This window comes from Lagopus leucura, unplaced genomic scaffold (genome assembly GCF_019238085.1).
Source record: "Lagopus leucura isolate 7727_CA_CO unplaced genomic scaffold, USGS_WTPT01 Super-Scaffold_100009, whole genome shotgun sequence".
Taxonomy (NCBI): Eukaryota; Metazoa; Chordata; class Aves; order Galliformes; family Phasianidae; genus Lagopus; species Lagopus leucura.
Window position 1 is genome coordinate 15,264,695 of NW_024962266.1, and position 18,716 is coordinate 15,283,410.

The 18,716-nt window shown below is 41.2% G+C and overlaps 1 protein-coding gene across 1 annotated transcript; it reads right to left on the minus strand.

Moving 5' to 3' along the window:
• Window positions 1–1,946: 1,946 nt before the first annotated feature.
• On the minus strand, window positions 1,947–18,615 carry LOC122181224 (calcium-activated chloride channel regulator 2-like). Its single transcript, XM_042873611.1, is given in 17 exon segments — window positions 1,947–2,464; window positions 2,758–2,994; window positions 3,499–3,666; window positions 4,714–4,984; window positions 5,792–6,016; window positions 6,791–6,897; window positions 7,117–7,294; window positions 8,290–8,517; window positions 9,147–9,374; window positions 9,645–9,813; window positions 10,679–10,787; window positions 11,086–11,236; window positions 13,583–13,720; window positions 13,885–14,051; window positions 14,054–14,149; window positions 14,152–14,248; window positions 18,217–18,615. Coding segments are annotated over 17 exon segments (3,393 nt in total). The 3' UTR covers window positions 1,947–2,039.
• Between the last annotated feature and the right edge of the window lie 101 nt (window positions 18,616–18,716).

An 18,716-nucleotide genomic window follows, 5' to 3' on the forward strand; every position in this document is an offset into this window, starting at 1 on the left:
ATCTTGTGCTGGAAACACAGAAGAGGTTTCAGCTGACTCAGAAAAGTGATCAGGTTTACCCAGGTCACTTGGTGGCAGCTGAAGGAAGGTGGTGGCCATGCAGCGGGACGGCCTGCAGAGCCAGGCCTGTCCTCCCCATGCAGCACCATCTTCTGTCAGACCAGAGCCCACAGAAACACTGCCCTGTGTCACCCTCACTGCTTCTCTTCCTGTTTTTTTATTCTATCTTACCTACCGCCTATCCTACATTCATTGGATAACACAGCAGTTTTGCTCCTTCACCTCCTACATTAGGAACGGAACTACTTAAATCTCCAAAAACCTGTCCCTGGGTTTAGACTCAACTATAAAAGGATTTGGAATGGGCAGGAATGTTGTTTAGCTCCAGTGACTTCCTGCTTATACCCTTCGATCTTCGATTGACCCTATGATCCTGTCTCTTTCACAGAGAGATCTGCCCTAAGTTCTTCACTTTGGATAGATTTAACAAGGATCGTTCCCATGCCAAAATTCCCTTCCTCATCTTTCTCTTTCCATGGGCTTCTGTGCTTTTCTCTTTCCAATGTATATTATCACCAAAGAGCTAAAGTACCAAACAGCAACCTCACTTCTATTTCTCAGCAGGGTGTACTGAGTTATTTCCAACTGCGGCTGCTACAAAACTGGCTCCTCTCTGGGTGCAGCAGCAGCAGTTGTCACCCCACAGAGGTGCAATGAGGAGGTGGTGGCAATGACATGTAAATGTCAAATTTTAGCAATGCAATGCAAGCTCTTTAAGTTTGCACCTGCTCTGAAATGCTCTTTACACTGCACCTATACTGTATTCTTTGAGGAAAAGATCCTCCCTGCATCAGAGAACCTAGCTGACTTTATTGTACGTATCCAATTCATTTCAAAGAAACAATGCAAATCTAACACAACATATTCTAGAGTTTCTTCAGTTCTTTTCTCTCTGAGGTAGTGGAGTACAAACTGACTCAGTCCGTCCATAAGATATTGCCCTGTCTTATCTTTAGATATGGCTTTGAGTCATAATCATTATATTTACAATCTCATTACGGGAAAAAATTAAGCCTCCGCAACACATGCACACATATGTGCACGTACACAAATATTCACATACACACATATGTGCACATACACCAACATTCACATACATTTACATATACACTGATGTAGACAAAAATAAAAGAATAACTTTAATGTCTTTATAGGATCAGAAAAAGTTCCTTGAAGGACACAGTAAACTCAAAGCAACCCAATGTGTTACTAATAAGCACTTTTCAGCCTTCTAAACCCTTCTAAACAAGGGGAGCAGTAACAACAGGGAAGAAAAGTTCTAATGAGATTTTTTATAGCAGAGATCCATCTTTAGGGTAGAAAGCCATTCTCTGTGTTTGCTTGTTTAAGGATACAGGTGGCAGAAACATACTGGAACCATTGCAGACTGTACAGTTTTTCTCCAGACATGACATGTCAGAGAGCTGAAAGCAAAGTGCCCCAACTGGTCTCCTTCCTTCTGCTCTGGCTTTTAGTAAACATTCTTTTGTCTTTAGTTGGGTCAGGACAAAGATTACTTCTGTCTTGTTGCAGAATTTTCTCCCCCACCCTACGATCACAATTTCCTCCTCCCTGGGAATTCCCCACCTAGAAGCTGAATGGCATATGCACTTACAGAAACATAAACACAACTCACACTGCTTAGTTTTGCTTGTCATCTGTTTTTTAAAAAGGAACAGTATCTTCAGTATCTCTCTCAATTTAAACTTTTCCACCACACAGTAAGAATAGGCCATGACACTGCACAGCATTAAGACTGTACACAGATATTGCATATTTGCAGTACAAAGCTATCAGCCTCTACCTGATTTACTGTCATTCAATCTTCCATGATAAAATTCATAGACAATATGCAGGTATTAAGTCATTATGTCTTCATAATATCTGGAATCTGATTGTTCACTCTGTTTATTGTAGGATATTTACTTTTACAAGTCTAAGCAGTAAAATGTTTTAAAGTACCCAGAGCTCTGACAAGCTTACACTTTATGTTGAAGCAGCTTAGCTGTATTTTCTGAAAGATTCTTTTTCTTCTTTTTCTTTACTAAACAAAGGCTTGTACTTACTGTTAGACACACTGCTGTTAATAATACAAAGAATAGTAACAATATTGTTGAAACACCAAACTTCAAATTAGAAGGGGTGTATGCCATTGGAGGAATAAACATTACTGCTTGTGCAATATTAGATAGCTCAGAGCGAAGAAAAACTTCATCCACAGCACGTATTGCAACATAGATTACGGTTATGTTCCCTGCTGTAAAAGCTTCTGGTTTAAACACAAATATTTCTGTGCAGCCAGCACGCTGAGGTGATAGAGTGGAAGTATTCACAAATGTAGTGTTATAGAAGCTGTCTCTTAATTCCAGAGGAGTCTCACTTGTTCTGATTTCATAACTTGTGGCTGAAAATACAAATATTAAGATATTGTCATCTGTTTGTTAGCTATCATTCCAACCTCATATCTGTTTTAAAATACTCTCCTTTCAAAATACTTCTAAGATACTGATTACGTAATACCATCCTCACAAGCCAGTTCACCACTGGAATAATTAACACAGCATTTCACAGAGCATGAATAGAGCCCTGGAACCACAGTAGCTTTTAATGAAATTTCCATTGACGTAAGTGAGACAAAACTCCACTACAAATATTTCAACTTGGGCAGGAGGCAGGCTAGCAAGCCAACGAACGTACCTTGGCCTTCGTCAAAATCATCTCCTGGTGCAGTCCATGATAGAATGACTTTATCATCTTCCATTCTGGCATCAAGGTCAATAATTTTACATGGTGGAAAAACATCAACATAAGGTGCTATTGGAACTGCAGATACTGTGAAAGAGTCTCCCACAGCTGTTCTAGAAAAACCTCCTCTTCTGACCTGAATATTATTTTTAATAGCTGGGGGTCTTGATGGGTTCATCTTGAGTTTACCTACAAGATTAAAAAATGCTTATTAATCTTAACTGTTTGAGTATTATTGTGTTCCACAAACTACCTGAACTTCACCTATACTGTTTTAAACACAAAAATACCATCCACTTCATTTAAGATCATTTCAAGGGCATTGTCTACTTCTTTGTAGTTTCAAGAATGCTACTAAGAAAGGTAATATGAAATTGAAGTAAGTGTTGCTTTTTATAATATAAACAGGAGAGTTTGATCTCCTAATATTTTAACCATTCTTTATTTGAGATGACTGAATAGAGTCATCTACAGACTAAACCTATGGATAGTTTCTTCAGAGACAAAAACCAAATCCTATTTATCTACATTACATAGATACTGTCCCATTATAGTTGTTTGAAGTCTGCTTTCAGTATTTTACTGGGGTAGAGCTGTCATCATAATGCCTGCTCTTAGTATCTTCAAAGGGATGGACATCTTCAGGTCCTGCAATGAAGCTTTATTTTTTTTCTCTGCACTACTTCATCTTACCATTTTCTACATAACCTGGTATATACATGGCATGACTCCATGGCATTGCAGTCTGTGGCACGGTAGTCCTGTTAGCTTGGACATGAACTTTTAGGCTGTATCTTCCATTCCCAGAGAAAGAAAACAAGTACTTGGAATAGATGCCATCATTCTTAATAATGTCAGAACCTAGTAGAAGAGAGATATAAATTGACTTCAAATAATAATGGATGTGAGTTTTTGTGCTTTCTATATTCATACATAGAAAGTAGAGTTTAAGAATAGGTAAACTCTTCTTCAATAGGCAATCTGTGCAGCTCTTCTACCTTTGGTTGCATGTTAAATTGATCTGAAGTTAAGATGCATTCCTTGTACTGAACGTTAGCTGAAGAAAAAGCTAACTTAGGAAAATCATCTTATTTCACCAGTTGCCGCAGGTGCACTCAAGCTGCGTTCTGGGAGAGTGCCCAGGAATTCAGGGGAGACAGAGGACCTGCACTTCTCAAGTGCTCAATGTGTATTCCCAGAAAGTATTCTCACTTAAGGACTTACCCCCAAGGTGATGCAAACCAGAGAGTATTCATTACTATAATCTTCTGATTGTTTTCAGTTGTGAAATTTAATGCAGAAACAACAAATCTAAGTTGCTCCAAAAGTTCATAACTACCTACTCTGTTCAAAAATCCTTTCTAGCAACATGATGGTCTGTGCAGTTAAGATTGTGTTACCTTGCAGTAAGTTTAACTAACCATAATAATTTATGCAAAGCAAATGTGTGAGTTACTAAACATTACTAAATTCTAACACCTTTGGGAGTTTCACACCTTTTCTTGACGACTATTAAGAGGCAATAGAGCATAGGGCCTGCAACTTCTGCCTGGAAATGTTTAAACTTCACCTTACTAACAGCTTTCTAATTTACTGAGATTTAAAGACCACATCTTCCAATGTGCTGAACATCATCAGTTCAATCAGCTGGAATGACAACTGATAACTAATGAACTTATTGGAACGTGTCTGTGCATTTAATTCATGCATATAAATCCTGTTCTGAACAAAAGCTTATCTAGAGATAAATTCAACAAGAACACACACTTGTGTGTGTTACCATAGAACATTAGAAACTCTGCCTCAGAGCATTATATCCTGATGTATTCAGTGAAAACAGTACTTAGAGGAGTAATTTAATTTAATTTTATAGATACTTCTGAATTTATAGTCCTAGAGTCTTGTTACCTGCTCCATTGTCCAGAAGTTCCAAGGAAACCATATCTCCATTCTCTGAACTGAAAATGGCAGTCACATTTGCCCCAAGAATAGGGGAAAAGCCTTGGCTAATCTGTACATAGACAACCATTGCACTGGGATAGTAAGTTGTATCTTTACTCATATAGGTTTTCACAGACACAGTGGGTAGAGTAGAATTTGCTGCTCGAGAAGTTACTGTCATTGTCAGAACTTGAGGAGCCAGGTGAACATTTATCAATGTGTATGCCCAGTCTCCTGTCTGAAAAAAAAAAACCAACCAAATGTTTTCAAATGAAATAACAATCTTTTGGATAATTTAATTTGTCCTTATTTAAATTCTGCCAGCCTACTTAGGCGAGGTAGAACCCTACAAGTATCTGCATTTTGTCAGTGGAAGCACTCATGTTTACAAATCAGAGTAAAGAAGTGCTTTCCAATTATCCTCCAGGCTGAATGTGACTCTGAGCAGCCTGGTCTAGTGGTTGGTAACCCTGCACATAGCAGGGGGGTTGAAACTCGATCATTGTGGTCCTTTTCAACCCAGGCCATTCTATGATTCTATCCTCTGACTCTTGGCAGCCGTTCCATGTGAGAATACAAACATCAATTTCAATTTACTTCCTTAGCTTCTGTGGAGTATTCAGGAGATTAAGAATAAAATTCTGTGGAAAAAAACGTTTTCAGAGCTTTTATGATGGAGAGAAGTTTCTATGCACAATACAGTAAATTTAAATGGACTTACTATGTTAAACGTTATCTGTTTCTTAGAACAGAAAAGAGAGAAAATTCATTTACTGGCTGCTGATTAGTATTCAGAAATTTTCAGTTAAGTTGTAAATCAAGTGTAAATTGTAATAAAGACAATACAGACAAAACCTTCAGGTAGCTCTCTTGAACACAGCAGATACTTCTGCTTGGGATACAGCAGCAGTCACATGGTGTAGATGAGCAATTCTATCTCAAGCCACAAAATGATTTTAATTAACCTAACACTGATGAAATGGAAGAAATGTAGAGTCAGGATGTTCCTCCCATTGCTAAAAGACAAGAAGAGAATGAGTTGTACCTCTGCAGTTCCTGGAATCTGGAGGCGAGCTAAGTGGAATACTGAATCTAATTCAAAGTCCTTGATGGTGTAGCTTCTTCCAATCGGATCAATCAGGATGATTTCTGGTGGTTCAGCAGCTTGCCATGTGGCTACAAAGAAGGTTTCTCGTCCCACAGTGCCATCAATAGTCACTGTCCTCCTGAGTTGCCTGTACCCTGCAACACTTTCAGCAGCACTTTCAATCTATCAGAAAGAACAAAATTATTCTATCAGTTCTGGAAATCACACATTCTTACAAAGAAGGATTTGGTCTACCATTTTAGCTATCAGATCTGATAGACTTGAAAAGTTATGAAGATGTACACTAATATTAGCCTCTGATAACTGGGGACTTTATTCTCCCCTTCAATTATATAATAGCACAATTTAGGGGCAGCTCCATAGAATCATAGGAGTGACAGAAAAATTAGGCCTTCTACTAATGTTATATTTTTACTGGATGGAATTCCAGAAATGCAGAGGTATGTAGGATATTACTACTTTCCCAGCTGAAAATGATGATATTAAAGAGCATCATCCTGAATAAGACTGATTTATGGATTTAAAGTTCCATCTATATGCTCCTCCATGAGGAAAAGCAATAAAAAACATTCCTGATGCAGACAGAACTTCATCCTCATCATGTTCTTGGATGATCAAATTTCCAGATGACATTCTGCGCCCTGCTTGAAGTGGTAATTATCTCTGCAAATTGCAGAGAAAAAGTTGGATATATTCTAGCATGCAGTAGAAATCAAGGAAACTTTTACAGTTTTCCAGATAACACAAAAGAAGTTAGAGTAAACACAACTGCATTTTCTCATCACTTTGCTCAACCTGCAAGCAGACGATTATACATCAGGCTGGTGAAGTTGTCATCAGGAAAGAGGGAGCAGGACACCTAGATACATGTGATACATTTTGATCTTATCTAAAAAAACAATAAGCAGAATAATTAACTGTACCTATAAAACAAACCTGAACAGATTGATGGAATGTGTCTCCACTTCTGGACATAATTCCAGAGAAAACATCCAGTAAGTCACTGAAGTCCAGCCTTTCTGGGACAAAAAACTTAAATCCTCCTGAAACAGCATGATTTATTACAGACTTAGCTATTAGATATTACATAAGACATAAGAGCTATTTCTGATTCGCAAAATGTACCAAATGTTACCGCAGAACTGCAGTGGTGCCAGGGAGGGAGGACAGCCATCTCACTTCCCTGTGGACAAACACCACCTTCTTCATCAGAGTTTTCTCAGCATCTTCAGATTGGAGTCATGGTTTATTCCTGTACTTACCTGTCTCTTTGGAAAAGTGTTCGATTTCCTTAGCAGCTGAGGACCCAACAGTAATGGTATGGATGACTGATCCACCATTAATCACTTCGGAAAAACACCTGCCTGTACTATCGTCCTGTCCACCTGTCACCAGTATAATTTCAGATCCATACAGATGTCCTTCTTTCTTCCTAATGACCTGGTGGTAGAAGAACAAACTTTAGCAGAAGCAATAAATATCACATAATCTACACTGTAATTAATTTTGACACTGTCTTTCAAGACACTCTATCATGATGAGTACCCTCTAAGTTTTATATAGCAGTAAGGCATAGAAAAAGCAGGGACCAAAATGAGAATGTGACACATGGGTACTTGACAATGAGATATGCAGTGAAAAACTCCAGTAATTTCCTTTCTCTCCAGTATATTTATGCAGATATTAATCCTCCCAGCAGAAGGCTGAGACCAAAGGCTTCAGCATGCAGGAGTCAATTAAAATCAGACATGAAAAAATATAACTGCTCCCAGATTTCCCAGACAAAATTCAGGGTGGTGGTGACCCACCCTGGTGGCGGGATGAGTACATTTCACATAATTCATTTGCTGAGCTGTTGTAGTACTCAGCAGGCTGAGGTAAACTGATGCAGGGAAAAGTTGCCCTTAATATACAGTTCTTAAAGATGCAATAATAAAACCATGTTAATGAATTCATATTGCATAACAAGGCCAAAAAGGAATGGGATTTTAGACAAATCTAAGTTGAATTTAGCAATCAAAATCCCACTTAATCAAAGACAGCAGAAATGCAGTGTATGTCAGCTTCAGTTTTAGAAATAATTTACAAAGCAAAATGGAAAAATAGTAAAGATAAAACTTACATAACTCGTAACATTTGTAACTACTAAAGTTGTAAAGTTAATATATATCATGATGGTTTATAACACAAATATCATGAAACGTATTGCAACAATCACATAAGTTCTTATAAAAAGAGTTTGGCTGTTGTATTTTTAATTATTACAAGGTGATAAATAGCAGGTTCACAGGAAAACTAGGAGAGTTCTTCTCAGAAACCATGCAGTAATCAGTATAAGGCATTTGATGTGGCCTAGACACAAATATCCTCACTACTGAAGAAACAAACCATCTATATAAGAGGTGCAAACAGAAGCAGTGTATGTGGTGCTTCACCTCACACGCCAGCCTCAGGCCTGTGCAAACATTTGCCCTCTTCCCCCCTGGAGCTGTAGGGAGATATGAAGCAAGCTGTTTCCGTGCTTCGTTGCTGACTATCTGGTGCACGTGAGTTTTGATCTCTCCTTTGTCACTGAATGTGACAATACCAACATAAGTGTTTTCTTCCACAATTTGCAGTAAATACAGTTCTGCTGCTTGATGCAATCTAATGATCCAGTTACCCTACACACAGAAGGAGTGAAAAGCGAAGAATTTCATTAAGCACGTGAAATAACAATGAATGCTGCAAATTACAAGCTGATAGATAAAAATTGTTGGCAGAAAATATCACAGAGGGAAGGAACATAAAATACTCACTTTTTCAAGCTCCAATGTTAATTTAGAATACAAAACCCTGCGACGCTATTCAGTTTGTTTCACTGAAGATAAGCCTTAAAGTTAGCCAATATTTAGCCCACCCACTGTTGAACACTGTTCTTCAGTGAAGAAGGCCTTCAGGCCCATCTCTTCTGGAATTTTTTTGTTCCTCACAGCTTCCCCCCTACCCTTCTGGCTCATCGTCAATCTTTCTCACACTTCATGCTACCCAGCACACAAAGTCCTTTATTCCACTCAAAGCCTTGCCACTGATAGCCACCTGGCCAGTATTCTGCATCGCTGTGCTGGCCTCATTCATGGCTCCTCTGCCTCAAAGATGTAAGAAAATCCCAAACACTCTCACTGTCGAGTTGGATTCCTTACATCATGTTTCTCTGTCTCTGCATGGAGACTATTTCTAGATGAATAAAGTTCTGAAAACATAAGAAAAAAAAAATACAATATACAATGAAATATACTGATGAAGAATTTACCCCAGCTATAGTCTTGGAAACATCAAGAACTAAACAGATGACTCTGTCTCTCTTCTGAAGCAGTGAGAAAGAGGGAGGACTAATAAGGCTGCTGCTGGTCAATGGAAGATCATTTTCAAAATCTGTAGAGTTTTTAATTACTTCCCATGTGCTTCTGTAGTCACACATTCGATTCTGCAAATTGGGTGCTTCTCTGTTATGATTATGCTCATTGCAGAATTCTGCCACCTAAAGTGTTCAAAACAGGTAGATAGAAATCAGAAGTAAGCAATAAAAGAGTAATAAATAAATTTAAGATGGAAAACCATAGCAGGTGATTTTTGTATACACACAGTTGAGACATCACCTCACAGTTAACTTCGTACCGCATTCATAGTAATACATTACAGTTGATTTGCTTACATAGAAGTTGAACCAAATGTAGCATAGGAGGATATATCAGATTTTGTAACGGTATGTTTCACTGAAAGAAATCTGTTCTCACATGTTTGTACTTACAGATGATAAACTCTGCATATACATTATTGAAGATACTGCAGTCTGATTCCTCTCAGGAATAAATGCACATCCTTCCTTAAAAAGTCCTGTTAGCTTATTAATGACACAACTACCATCAGTGCAGGAGTTTTTTTCACAGACATAGATTCCAGTAAGATCAGAGGAACATCTAAGGATAAAAAAGAATACATTTCCACTTAAAAACCTACCCAAATATAGGGCTGACATTAATGATGCTTGCAGTGTACTCTGCAGCTCAACTGCATAGAAGTTGACATTGCAAAAAGATATGAATATCCATTGCAAAGTGACAAAAAGAAGAATCATTATTTTTTTCCTTTTCAACACTTCAGCCTCTTGACTAAGTACAAATAATACAAAGTCTACAACTGCAAAAGCAATCTTACTCATCCAGAAGTCACATCTTCCAAATACTTCCATACCCTGAAAAACTGCTGTAAATGACCTCCTGGTGTACCATAGGCTTGGTGAGTTCCAGGTCAAACGTGCTGTAACAAAACTTTGTTTCTCAAGGTCCATTTGGTTGTATAGATAGTGAGGAAAAGCAGGTCATGAGTCAGGCACTACTGCAATGGTGAATGTAGAAGTGAAGATGTGCAGATTTAGCGAAGATGAAAAAACGAATTGAAGAAGAGAAGCTCAGCAGAAAAACCCCAGATTTGCAGCATGCTCAGAGAAGGGAGTAATGCTTAAGCAGATCATGGGAAGGAAGATTTCTGAACAAGCACCATTTCCTCTCCAGCAGTAGAGTCCAGAAGTGATGAAGTCTCCAGTGTGAGACCAGAAAAATGTAACATTCATCATCTCTGCCAAGCCATCAACCACAGAAAAGTGTAAAAGTGAACGCACAGAAAATAGTAATTTACTCATAAAGAAAGAAGAATATTTAATGATGGATAAAATAAATAAGGGCTAAAAGAAACTGGGATAGCTCAAGAGCTTTTAGAAAAATACCAGGCAGCTTTCTAAAACATACCAGAAAGAGTTTGTAGAAGGGGCAAATGCTGAATTACCTTGTAACTTTAACCTGATTCTGTCCAGTGACATAGAATGGTCTGTCATTGTCATACTCATCAAAGACCCCCCAACGAAGGTGGGCCCACTCATGTACAAAGGTTCTGCCTGCAGAGGACAGAAGTGCAAACACGGAGTGACCAGAGTTGGCTGTTACATTACTGCCTCAACAGTTGATCAGTGATATTACACTGGGGACTTTAATCACACCATCATACCACAAGCGGTTTTAATATCAAGCAATTCACTTCTGTGCCTAAGTTTGACTATCTTTAACTAATATCATTTGGAAATCTTAGCTTTCATGTTAACTAGAATTGGTTTATTTTATCATCAGCTTTCAATATTCCATCTTTTGTTTCACAGTAAGGGCAAACTGGAGAAGTAAACAATTTAGGGAATTTACCCCGTGAGCCATAGATGTCTGTCACATAATCGTTTGCTAAGAAGTTAGGTGTGAAATGGATGTATTTTCCCATTTTTCCACAAGCTTCATGTTGCAAGGTGTATGGGTCATCGCCATGCCTCCAATAAGGAGCTGCCACTATGACATCTGCCTAAAATCATTAAAAAGTACAAAAAATTACAAGTAGGAACTTGATTAAAGGAAGAAATGCTTTGTTGTTTATTTAAACTGTCCAATGCAGTACCACCCAGCTCTAACTGAGCTCCTAACTTCTGCTGCAGCAAGATGAATAGAAGATTATGGATAGATTTCCCAGCAGCAAAATGAAAACCTGAAGTGACATACTAGTGTACTTATTTCTTTATTAAAGCTCTTTACATATTAGATTCATTTCTTATAAAAAATAATTAGAATCTGTGACTACAGTAATAAAATGGAGAGCCATGAGAAAGGACAGCTTCTATTCTTGTAGATAGCCACATTTTTCCTTTTTTTCCCATACTTCAAATCCAAGAAACTTTACTCTCATGTTAGGTTTCACTACGTATTGAGAATGTTATTTGAAGAATTAGTCAGAAGCATCACTGTCAACATTTTTCCGCAGGTTTTTGGTTTTGCTTTTTTTTCCCCAGACTTAGAAAGAAAGATTCTTTTTGGGTGGGATTGCAGAGCTGGCTGCAAGTACTGATAGTTGGGATGACTTCAGACAGGAGGAAGGTTTAACACAATAGGCTGAAACAGAATTCCAACTATAGAGAATATAAAGAAAAGCAGGCATTCAAAGGAGAGAGGAAGAAGAAAGTGTAAATTGGTATCTGCAAATCAGAGGGTTTGGTAGTAAGCATCTGTCCATTCAAGATAGACTGGAAAACAAAGATTGGGTATGTCCCTCTTATCTTTACTCTGCCTCTGAGGAATGTTACCGATGAAAGGTGACAAGCAGGAACACAACTAAAACATACGTTAATATTATAATATTATGTATTTATTATATATTATACGAGGGCTGCTTGGAAAGTAATGCCTCCTGTTTGTCATGTCCTGTTTGTTATGTCAGCCCACAATGTCAGAGGTGGATGTTGGTGGGATGGCAGCAGAGGCTGAGTCCTCCCATCAGTATCTCATTTTGTTGCTGTGTGACAAATGACAGCAGAGAGGCAGTCTGACAGAATATTGTCTGATATGGAAGTGTGGATGAAGCAAAGGTGTCTTATTGAATTCCTCCACGCAGAAAAAAATTGAATCCACTGACATACATTGACACTTGCTGAATGTTTATGGAGACCAAACAGTAAGTGTGAGCACAGTGAGGTGGTGACTGGTGCATTTCAGCAGTGGCAACAGTGACAGTGATCACTTCTACTGGTGTAGATTTTTATGAGCATGGCATACAAACTTTTGTTCATCACTGGTGAAAATGTACAGCTAACGGTGGTGACTGTGTTGAAAAATCGTGTTTTGTAGCTGAGAATTTGTTCTGTCAAACAGTGTTGTTGTGCTCTTAGTAGCTGTTGTAGTTTCCACAGAAATACATAGGAGCCATTGCTTTTGGAGCAACCTACGTATATTTATTTTTTATATATGATGCATATATTATTTTATTGCAAATGTTATATGTTATATACTATATTACCTACTGAGAGAATATATTGGAATGTCTGCTGCAAATATCTCATACTTGTGAAGCTGGTCATTGAGTACCAGCAGTCATGCAAGTAGCTAAAACGCAGATTCATGTGTGTCCCACTTCCTGGATTGCAGCTACACAAAGTTTTGAATAAATGGAGTCTATGTTTCTTTTTCTATTTCCGTAGCAACAAGGTGACTTTGCTGTTCTGGATTTCCTTGGCTTTCTTGCCAGTCCTCTGCTAATGAATCTGAAACTCCACCTAGACAAGTATTACTGCTGTCTTCAGCACAAATGTCAGCCACAGTGCAATTAGGCAACTATGACCTAATTTACTAGATGATCTTTAAGACCTCTTCCAACCCAAGCCATTCAGTAATGTCTTTGAAAGATGATGGGTTAAGAATGTAAAAGGTGAAAAAGGCAACCAGTCATCACTGGAACTCACAAGCAAACATTCCCAACTTGTCATAAATGTGGAAATGAGTAGAGAAATGAAATAAGAATGATCAGATCAAAGATATTCAAATCAGGCTTCTAAAATGATTCAAAAGCCTGTAAAGCAATCAGTTTACAGACTCTGATGGTTCTAACATGGAGCTTCTTGCAGTCCAGCACTTTCTTGTTTCTCATTTAAAACCAACAGGCTGCTACAACTACTGTTACTGTAGGCTGTAACTACTATTTTGTTACTGATGCTCATTATTTATGTACTTACTAGTGGTGGTTTTTGTCTGATCTTGAGAGCATTCTCATGTGAATGGTGTTCATATCACTGTTTAAAAGTTATCGTACGTTTGGGCATACAGATAAATGTTCAAAGTAACTTTTAGTTGCACCCCATTTCCTGCAGCTGGTGTTGAGTCTTACCTTTTCATAGGTCTCGTGTTTTGGTTTCTCATAACCTTTCTCTTTCCACGTCGGAGGTATCAGAATCTTCACGCTTCTGAAATAGACCCTGCCTTTTGTAGCACTGAACAGATAAGAGGAAGCTTCGGTGATCATCTCCTGGCAAACACGCAATGAAAAGGCGGGATTAGTAGTGTGTTCATTACGCTATCGATCTCGACTACGGCATCTGTTGCGCAGCTTAGCGGCGGCTTGAAGGACGCGTCGGGCCCGGTTCCCCCTCCGGGGCTGCCCCTTCCTGGGCCCGCCGCTTTACGCCTTACCTGGAGGCGTGCGACGAGCCGGCCGTCCTCCGGCACGCGGGGATGCACGGCGGCCAGCAACCCATCGTAACCGCCGTCCCGCAGCACCGCCGCCCCCTCCCCTGCCGCCGCCAGCGCCAGGGCCAGCAGCGCAGCCCCCGCCGCCGCTCCGCCGCTCATGCCGCCCGCCTTCCCCGGCACAAGAGCTGCGGGCGTAGGAGGACGAGGCGGGCGTCTGCCGTACTCCCTCCTCCCCTGCCTGCCCTGCAACCCCCCCGGGCTGGTGTCGGTGCCCGGCGCCTTCCCGGCGTTCTGCCCGACGCGGGTCTGGCACTGAAATCGGAGAGCCAAAGCGCGCCAGCAGCCCACACTGAGAATCCGCGGGCTTTTAGGGCTTAAGCAGAAGTTTATTCTTTGCATGAACAGCTTGGGGATGGTATCCCTACTGTTACAGCCCTACAGTTACACCAGGAGAGTGGCTTGACGTTGGTAACGTAACACCCACCAAAGCTCCCACTCATTTTGATGGGCCACAATGCTTCTTCCAGACATCTCCCATTTGTCAGCAGGCACCATTTGTATCCAGCCCCACTGCCCAATCCACACATGTATGGAGGGGTCTCTGCCTCCGCCTGATGCAAGGCAGAACTTCCAGGGCTGCAGGATTTCCAGGGCTACTTGTGGCCACATTGATAAAACAGAGAATTTAGCTAGGAGCCCAACCCTCTGCTCCCTTCATGAGAAAGCTGTGGGCTGCCATGAGGCCACACCTCAACCTCCTCTCTTATGGGCTGAACAAACCAAGGGGCTTCAGCCACTCCTCACACACCTTAGCCACATGCTCTTCCTTTGCCCTCATTTGGATTCTGATATCTTTATGTCCTTTTTGTGGCACACAGACCTGCACACAGTACTGGAGGTGAGGCTGTATCGTGCAATGCAGAGGGAGACAATCCCTCCCCTTGCTTGCTGGCAGTGCTGGGCGTGATGCACTCCAGGGTACAGTTGGCCCTTTTGGCTGCCAGCACACACTGTTGCTCAGATTCAACGTGATGTCAGCCAGAACCCCCAGATCCCTTTCTGCAGGGACTGCTCTCCAGCCTGATGCACTGCACAGGGAGAATGTCAAAATTGAGAAGTGAATGCACGTATATTCATGGATTGATTAGTAAAGAGAAATGAAATCTACTATTGCTTCCTTAGAAGGTCTAGAAAGTCTCGTGTAAATAGCTGAAATGTCTGACTGAACTGGAAGTGACTCACATGGAAATGAGCTGTGGCTCATTTACAGTAACAAAGAGGACTAGAAAATCTGGCCCAGGCAGGTCAGTGCATGCAGTGAAGGCAGTCCTGCGATGCTGCAGTGCTATATCCTCCATCTAAGGTGAGATGTTCCCAAATGAATCTCAGCCGAAGCCAAACAAGCTTAGCACTGAAACAGTGGTCTGCAAATGGAGAACACCCAGACCTGCCTCCATGTAAAATGTTGTTCAGGGGAAAGCGCTGCCTTTTACTGCCCTTATTCTATCCATTCAGGTACAGAAGCAGTACTGAAACACCTGCTGCTGCTCTAGCAGCGGTGAAGATGGTCTACTTTTTCTGTGAAGTCCTCCACACAGAGATCCTTAGGTGGGAGCTTACAGCATCAGAACTCTTTTGGCTCAGTGCTGATGACCCCAATCTCTGCTAAGGAAAGGGCTCCCCTGTGAGGTCAGGCTGAGAGCTGGAGCTGTTCAGCCTGGAGAAGAGAAGGCTCCAGGGAGACCTGAGAGTGGCCTTTATGTGTCTAAAGGGGGACTGTAAGAAAGAAGCCTATCAGAGTCTGTTGTGACAGAACAAGGAGAAATGATTTCTAACTAAAAGAGGGGAGATTTAGACTGGACATAAGGAAGAAGCTTTTTGCAATAAGGGTGGTGATGCTCTGACACAGGTTGCCCAGATGTAGTGGGTGCTCCTTCCTGGAGACACTCAAGGTTAGGCTGGAGGAGGCTCTGAGCTCCTCATCAAGCTATGGGTGCTCCTGTTCATTGCAGGGGAGTTGGACTAGCTGACCTTTTAGGAAAAATTCCAACTCAAATAATCCTATGATTGCATAACTTTGGGGCAGACCTGCCTGAGGAGCTGGCATGCCGCAGAAGAAACCACCAGGTCTATTTTGTGGGAAGATATGTTATCAACTCTCCTGGGCATATACTGCTGTGTAAGGCAGTAAGTGTCCGAGACTGGCTAAGAGAAAGGAAGATTAAGTCCTTCCTTTCCCAGAAAAGATAGCATTTCACATTATGGCACATAGAGGTGTGGGGAAGGAACAATTTTACAGACAGGGCAGAAGCAAATCAAAAGAGAAGAAAAAAACACAACTGCTGATGGTTCAGTGAAAGGATTACACAGGAGAACTGTTCTGTTTTGTATTTCGAAGAGTACTAATGAAGCCTTCAGTTAGAATCTGAGAGCACATGACTAAGCAAATTAATTGACGAGAAAGTCATTTTAGTACCACTTTTTATATGTTTATTGGTCTGTGAGCTGTAGCTTTAGATTTGGGAACTGTTACAGTCCTGTTTACTGATATGAGCACAGAACGTTGGGTTTCAGGACTTTTCCATGCATTTTGTAATGTATCTTTGCAAATAACAAGTTGGCCATGGGCAGGAGTGTAAAAATCAATCCAGGAGGAAAAATGAGGAACTGAAATCACATTTCTTTCTTAATGTAACCCCTTGACCTCCTAGATAAACCTTGTTTTTTGTTTTGTTTTGGTTTGGTTTTTTTGTCTCTTCCTTGTCCTCTCCTCACATTGAATTCTTAGCAGGTAACTGAATTTATCTTTAAAGCTTGCTAGCTCTTCCTCTGAAAAATGAAAAAATGTAGCAGCTGCCTTCAGGAGCACCAGCACAGCACTGCAAGCATATTATATGCAGTTATAAAGAGACCAGTTCCACGATGAAGTGAAAATAGAGTCTTTTTGTAGTAAGTAGCTCTTGCCAAAATTAAACAAAGAACAAAGAATGGCTTTGGATTCTCAAGTTTCTGACACAGAAATGAGAAGTTCCATTATACCTTTAAATCAGATAAAGTCATGAGCTGGGACAAACACTCAGCAGTTTCTGCAGTAGTTGAAGAAGTCACTCTCCAGCACCTCTTTTATTAAGTCTTTTGGTTATGTGGTAGTTGAATTGTTTGTTATATTTCCTTTAATTATTTCCCACGAGGAACATTATACAACAGGGCCATCTTAAAACAGTTTTGTATTTCTCTCTTTGTTCACAAGGTACAGAGTGCAGTGTTGACTATCATGCTAATTAACCCTTACCATCTTTGTTTTGTTGGTTTTTTTTTTTTATTACATAAGCAATCAGCTTGTTTCTAGATAATTGCAATCGTGTATTGCTTTTAAAATAGATCTACCTTATAGCAACTTCTGAGAAGTTAAAATTCCAAAATCTGTTCCAGCAGAATATGAGACACCAAGAGCATAGCTAACAAATGCAAAGTTCATTGGCAAATTTTGCCAATGCAAAGTTCTGATGGAGATCATTGATTCACTGCTAAAATTCTTGTTCCTATAAAGAACAAAGCAGCAGGCTTCTCCACATGCAAAGACAAAATCTTCCCAGCAATACAGGTATAAACATGCCATTAATCCATAATGAATCATGGAGTGATTTCATCTTTAGTAGTATTATAAGGGTTGGGATATAACCTTTGATTTTTTGTGCGTATATGAATTTTCTTTTCTCTTCAGAAATCTGTGCCTCATCTTGTTCTGAAGAGCATTTGTGGAGGGAGGGAGGAATGAAGCAATCCGTCCCCAGCCATGCTCCTCTTAACACAGCTGTGGATGTGTGCACTGAGTGCCACTCCTGCATCAGAACACACTAGCTTGTTTTTCTGAATCTGTACCAGTAGATTGCCAGCGCATGACAAAGAAACGCCATTTAACACTGACGAAGCCTGTGGTGACATGAGTGCCACGGGTATCTGACATCAGCTTGCAGGTTTTGGGGTCCCCCGGTGTGCAGCAGTTCTGAGCAGAGCAACGCTCCTGCTGTAACCGGGGTTCCCTGAGGAGCACGGGGCTGTGTGCAGGGCTCTGAAAAGGCGTTTCCGTGGGAGACGACCGAAATGTCACACCTGTAGGAGGCAGTTACCTGCGTGCTCTCCGGGTGCTGCACCTCAGTTTACATCTCTTAATCTTGTACGAACAATACAGATTTACACAAGGAGCAGAAAGGCTAGGAGCATGATTTTCCCCTTTGTGCAACAAAAAAGATTCGGAGAAGTCCGTTTAAATAAATAACGACAACCTCAGAAAAACGTACTTTAATGGAAACAAGCAGAAAGAAAGCAAACAGGATCAGCAAGCGCGCTGATCTCCAGGGCTCCCCGGGCGCCGTGTCCGTGCAGTGACAGCCGCCTCCCGGGGGCGCGAGGCGCTGCACGCTCCAAGGTGCGCGAGGAGCAGCGGAGCAGCGGCTGCTGACGCCCGGTTGCCGCGGCAACGGCTGCAGCGATCCGCGGCGGCGGTGAGGGCCGCTCCCGCTGAGGGTCGGCGGGGTCGGCGGAACGGGAGCGGGAGAGAGAGCGGGCCGGGCGTGCGGGGGCCGTGTGGGGTGACGGTGCGGGGAGCGGGGCCCTGCAGCTGTGTGCGGCGTGCGGAAGTGGAACTGCAGCTGTGAGCTTCGCCTTTTCCTCCGGCTGCGTTCCGCTTGCTGCTGCTCGGGGTGATCGTTGTGCGCACTGTGAATTCATCGCCGCTTAAGCGGTTAGTGAGCAACAGCCTTACGCGGCATTAATACCTGCGCAAAAGTTCGCTTGCGTTGTGTTGTATCTCTGATGGGACTGCGTTCTCC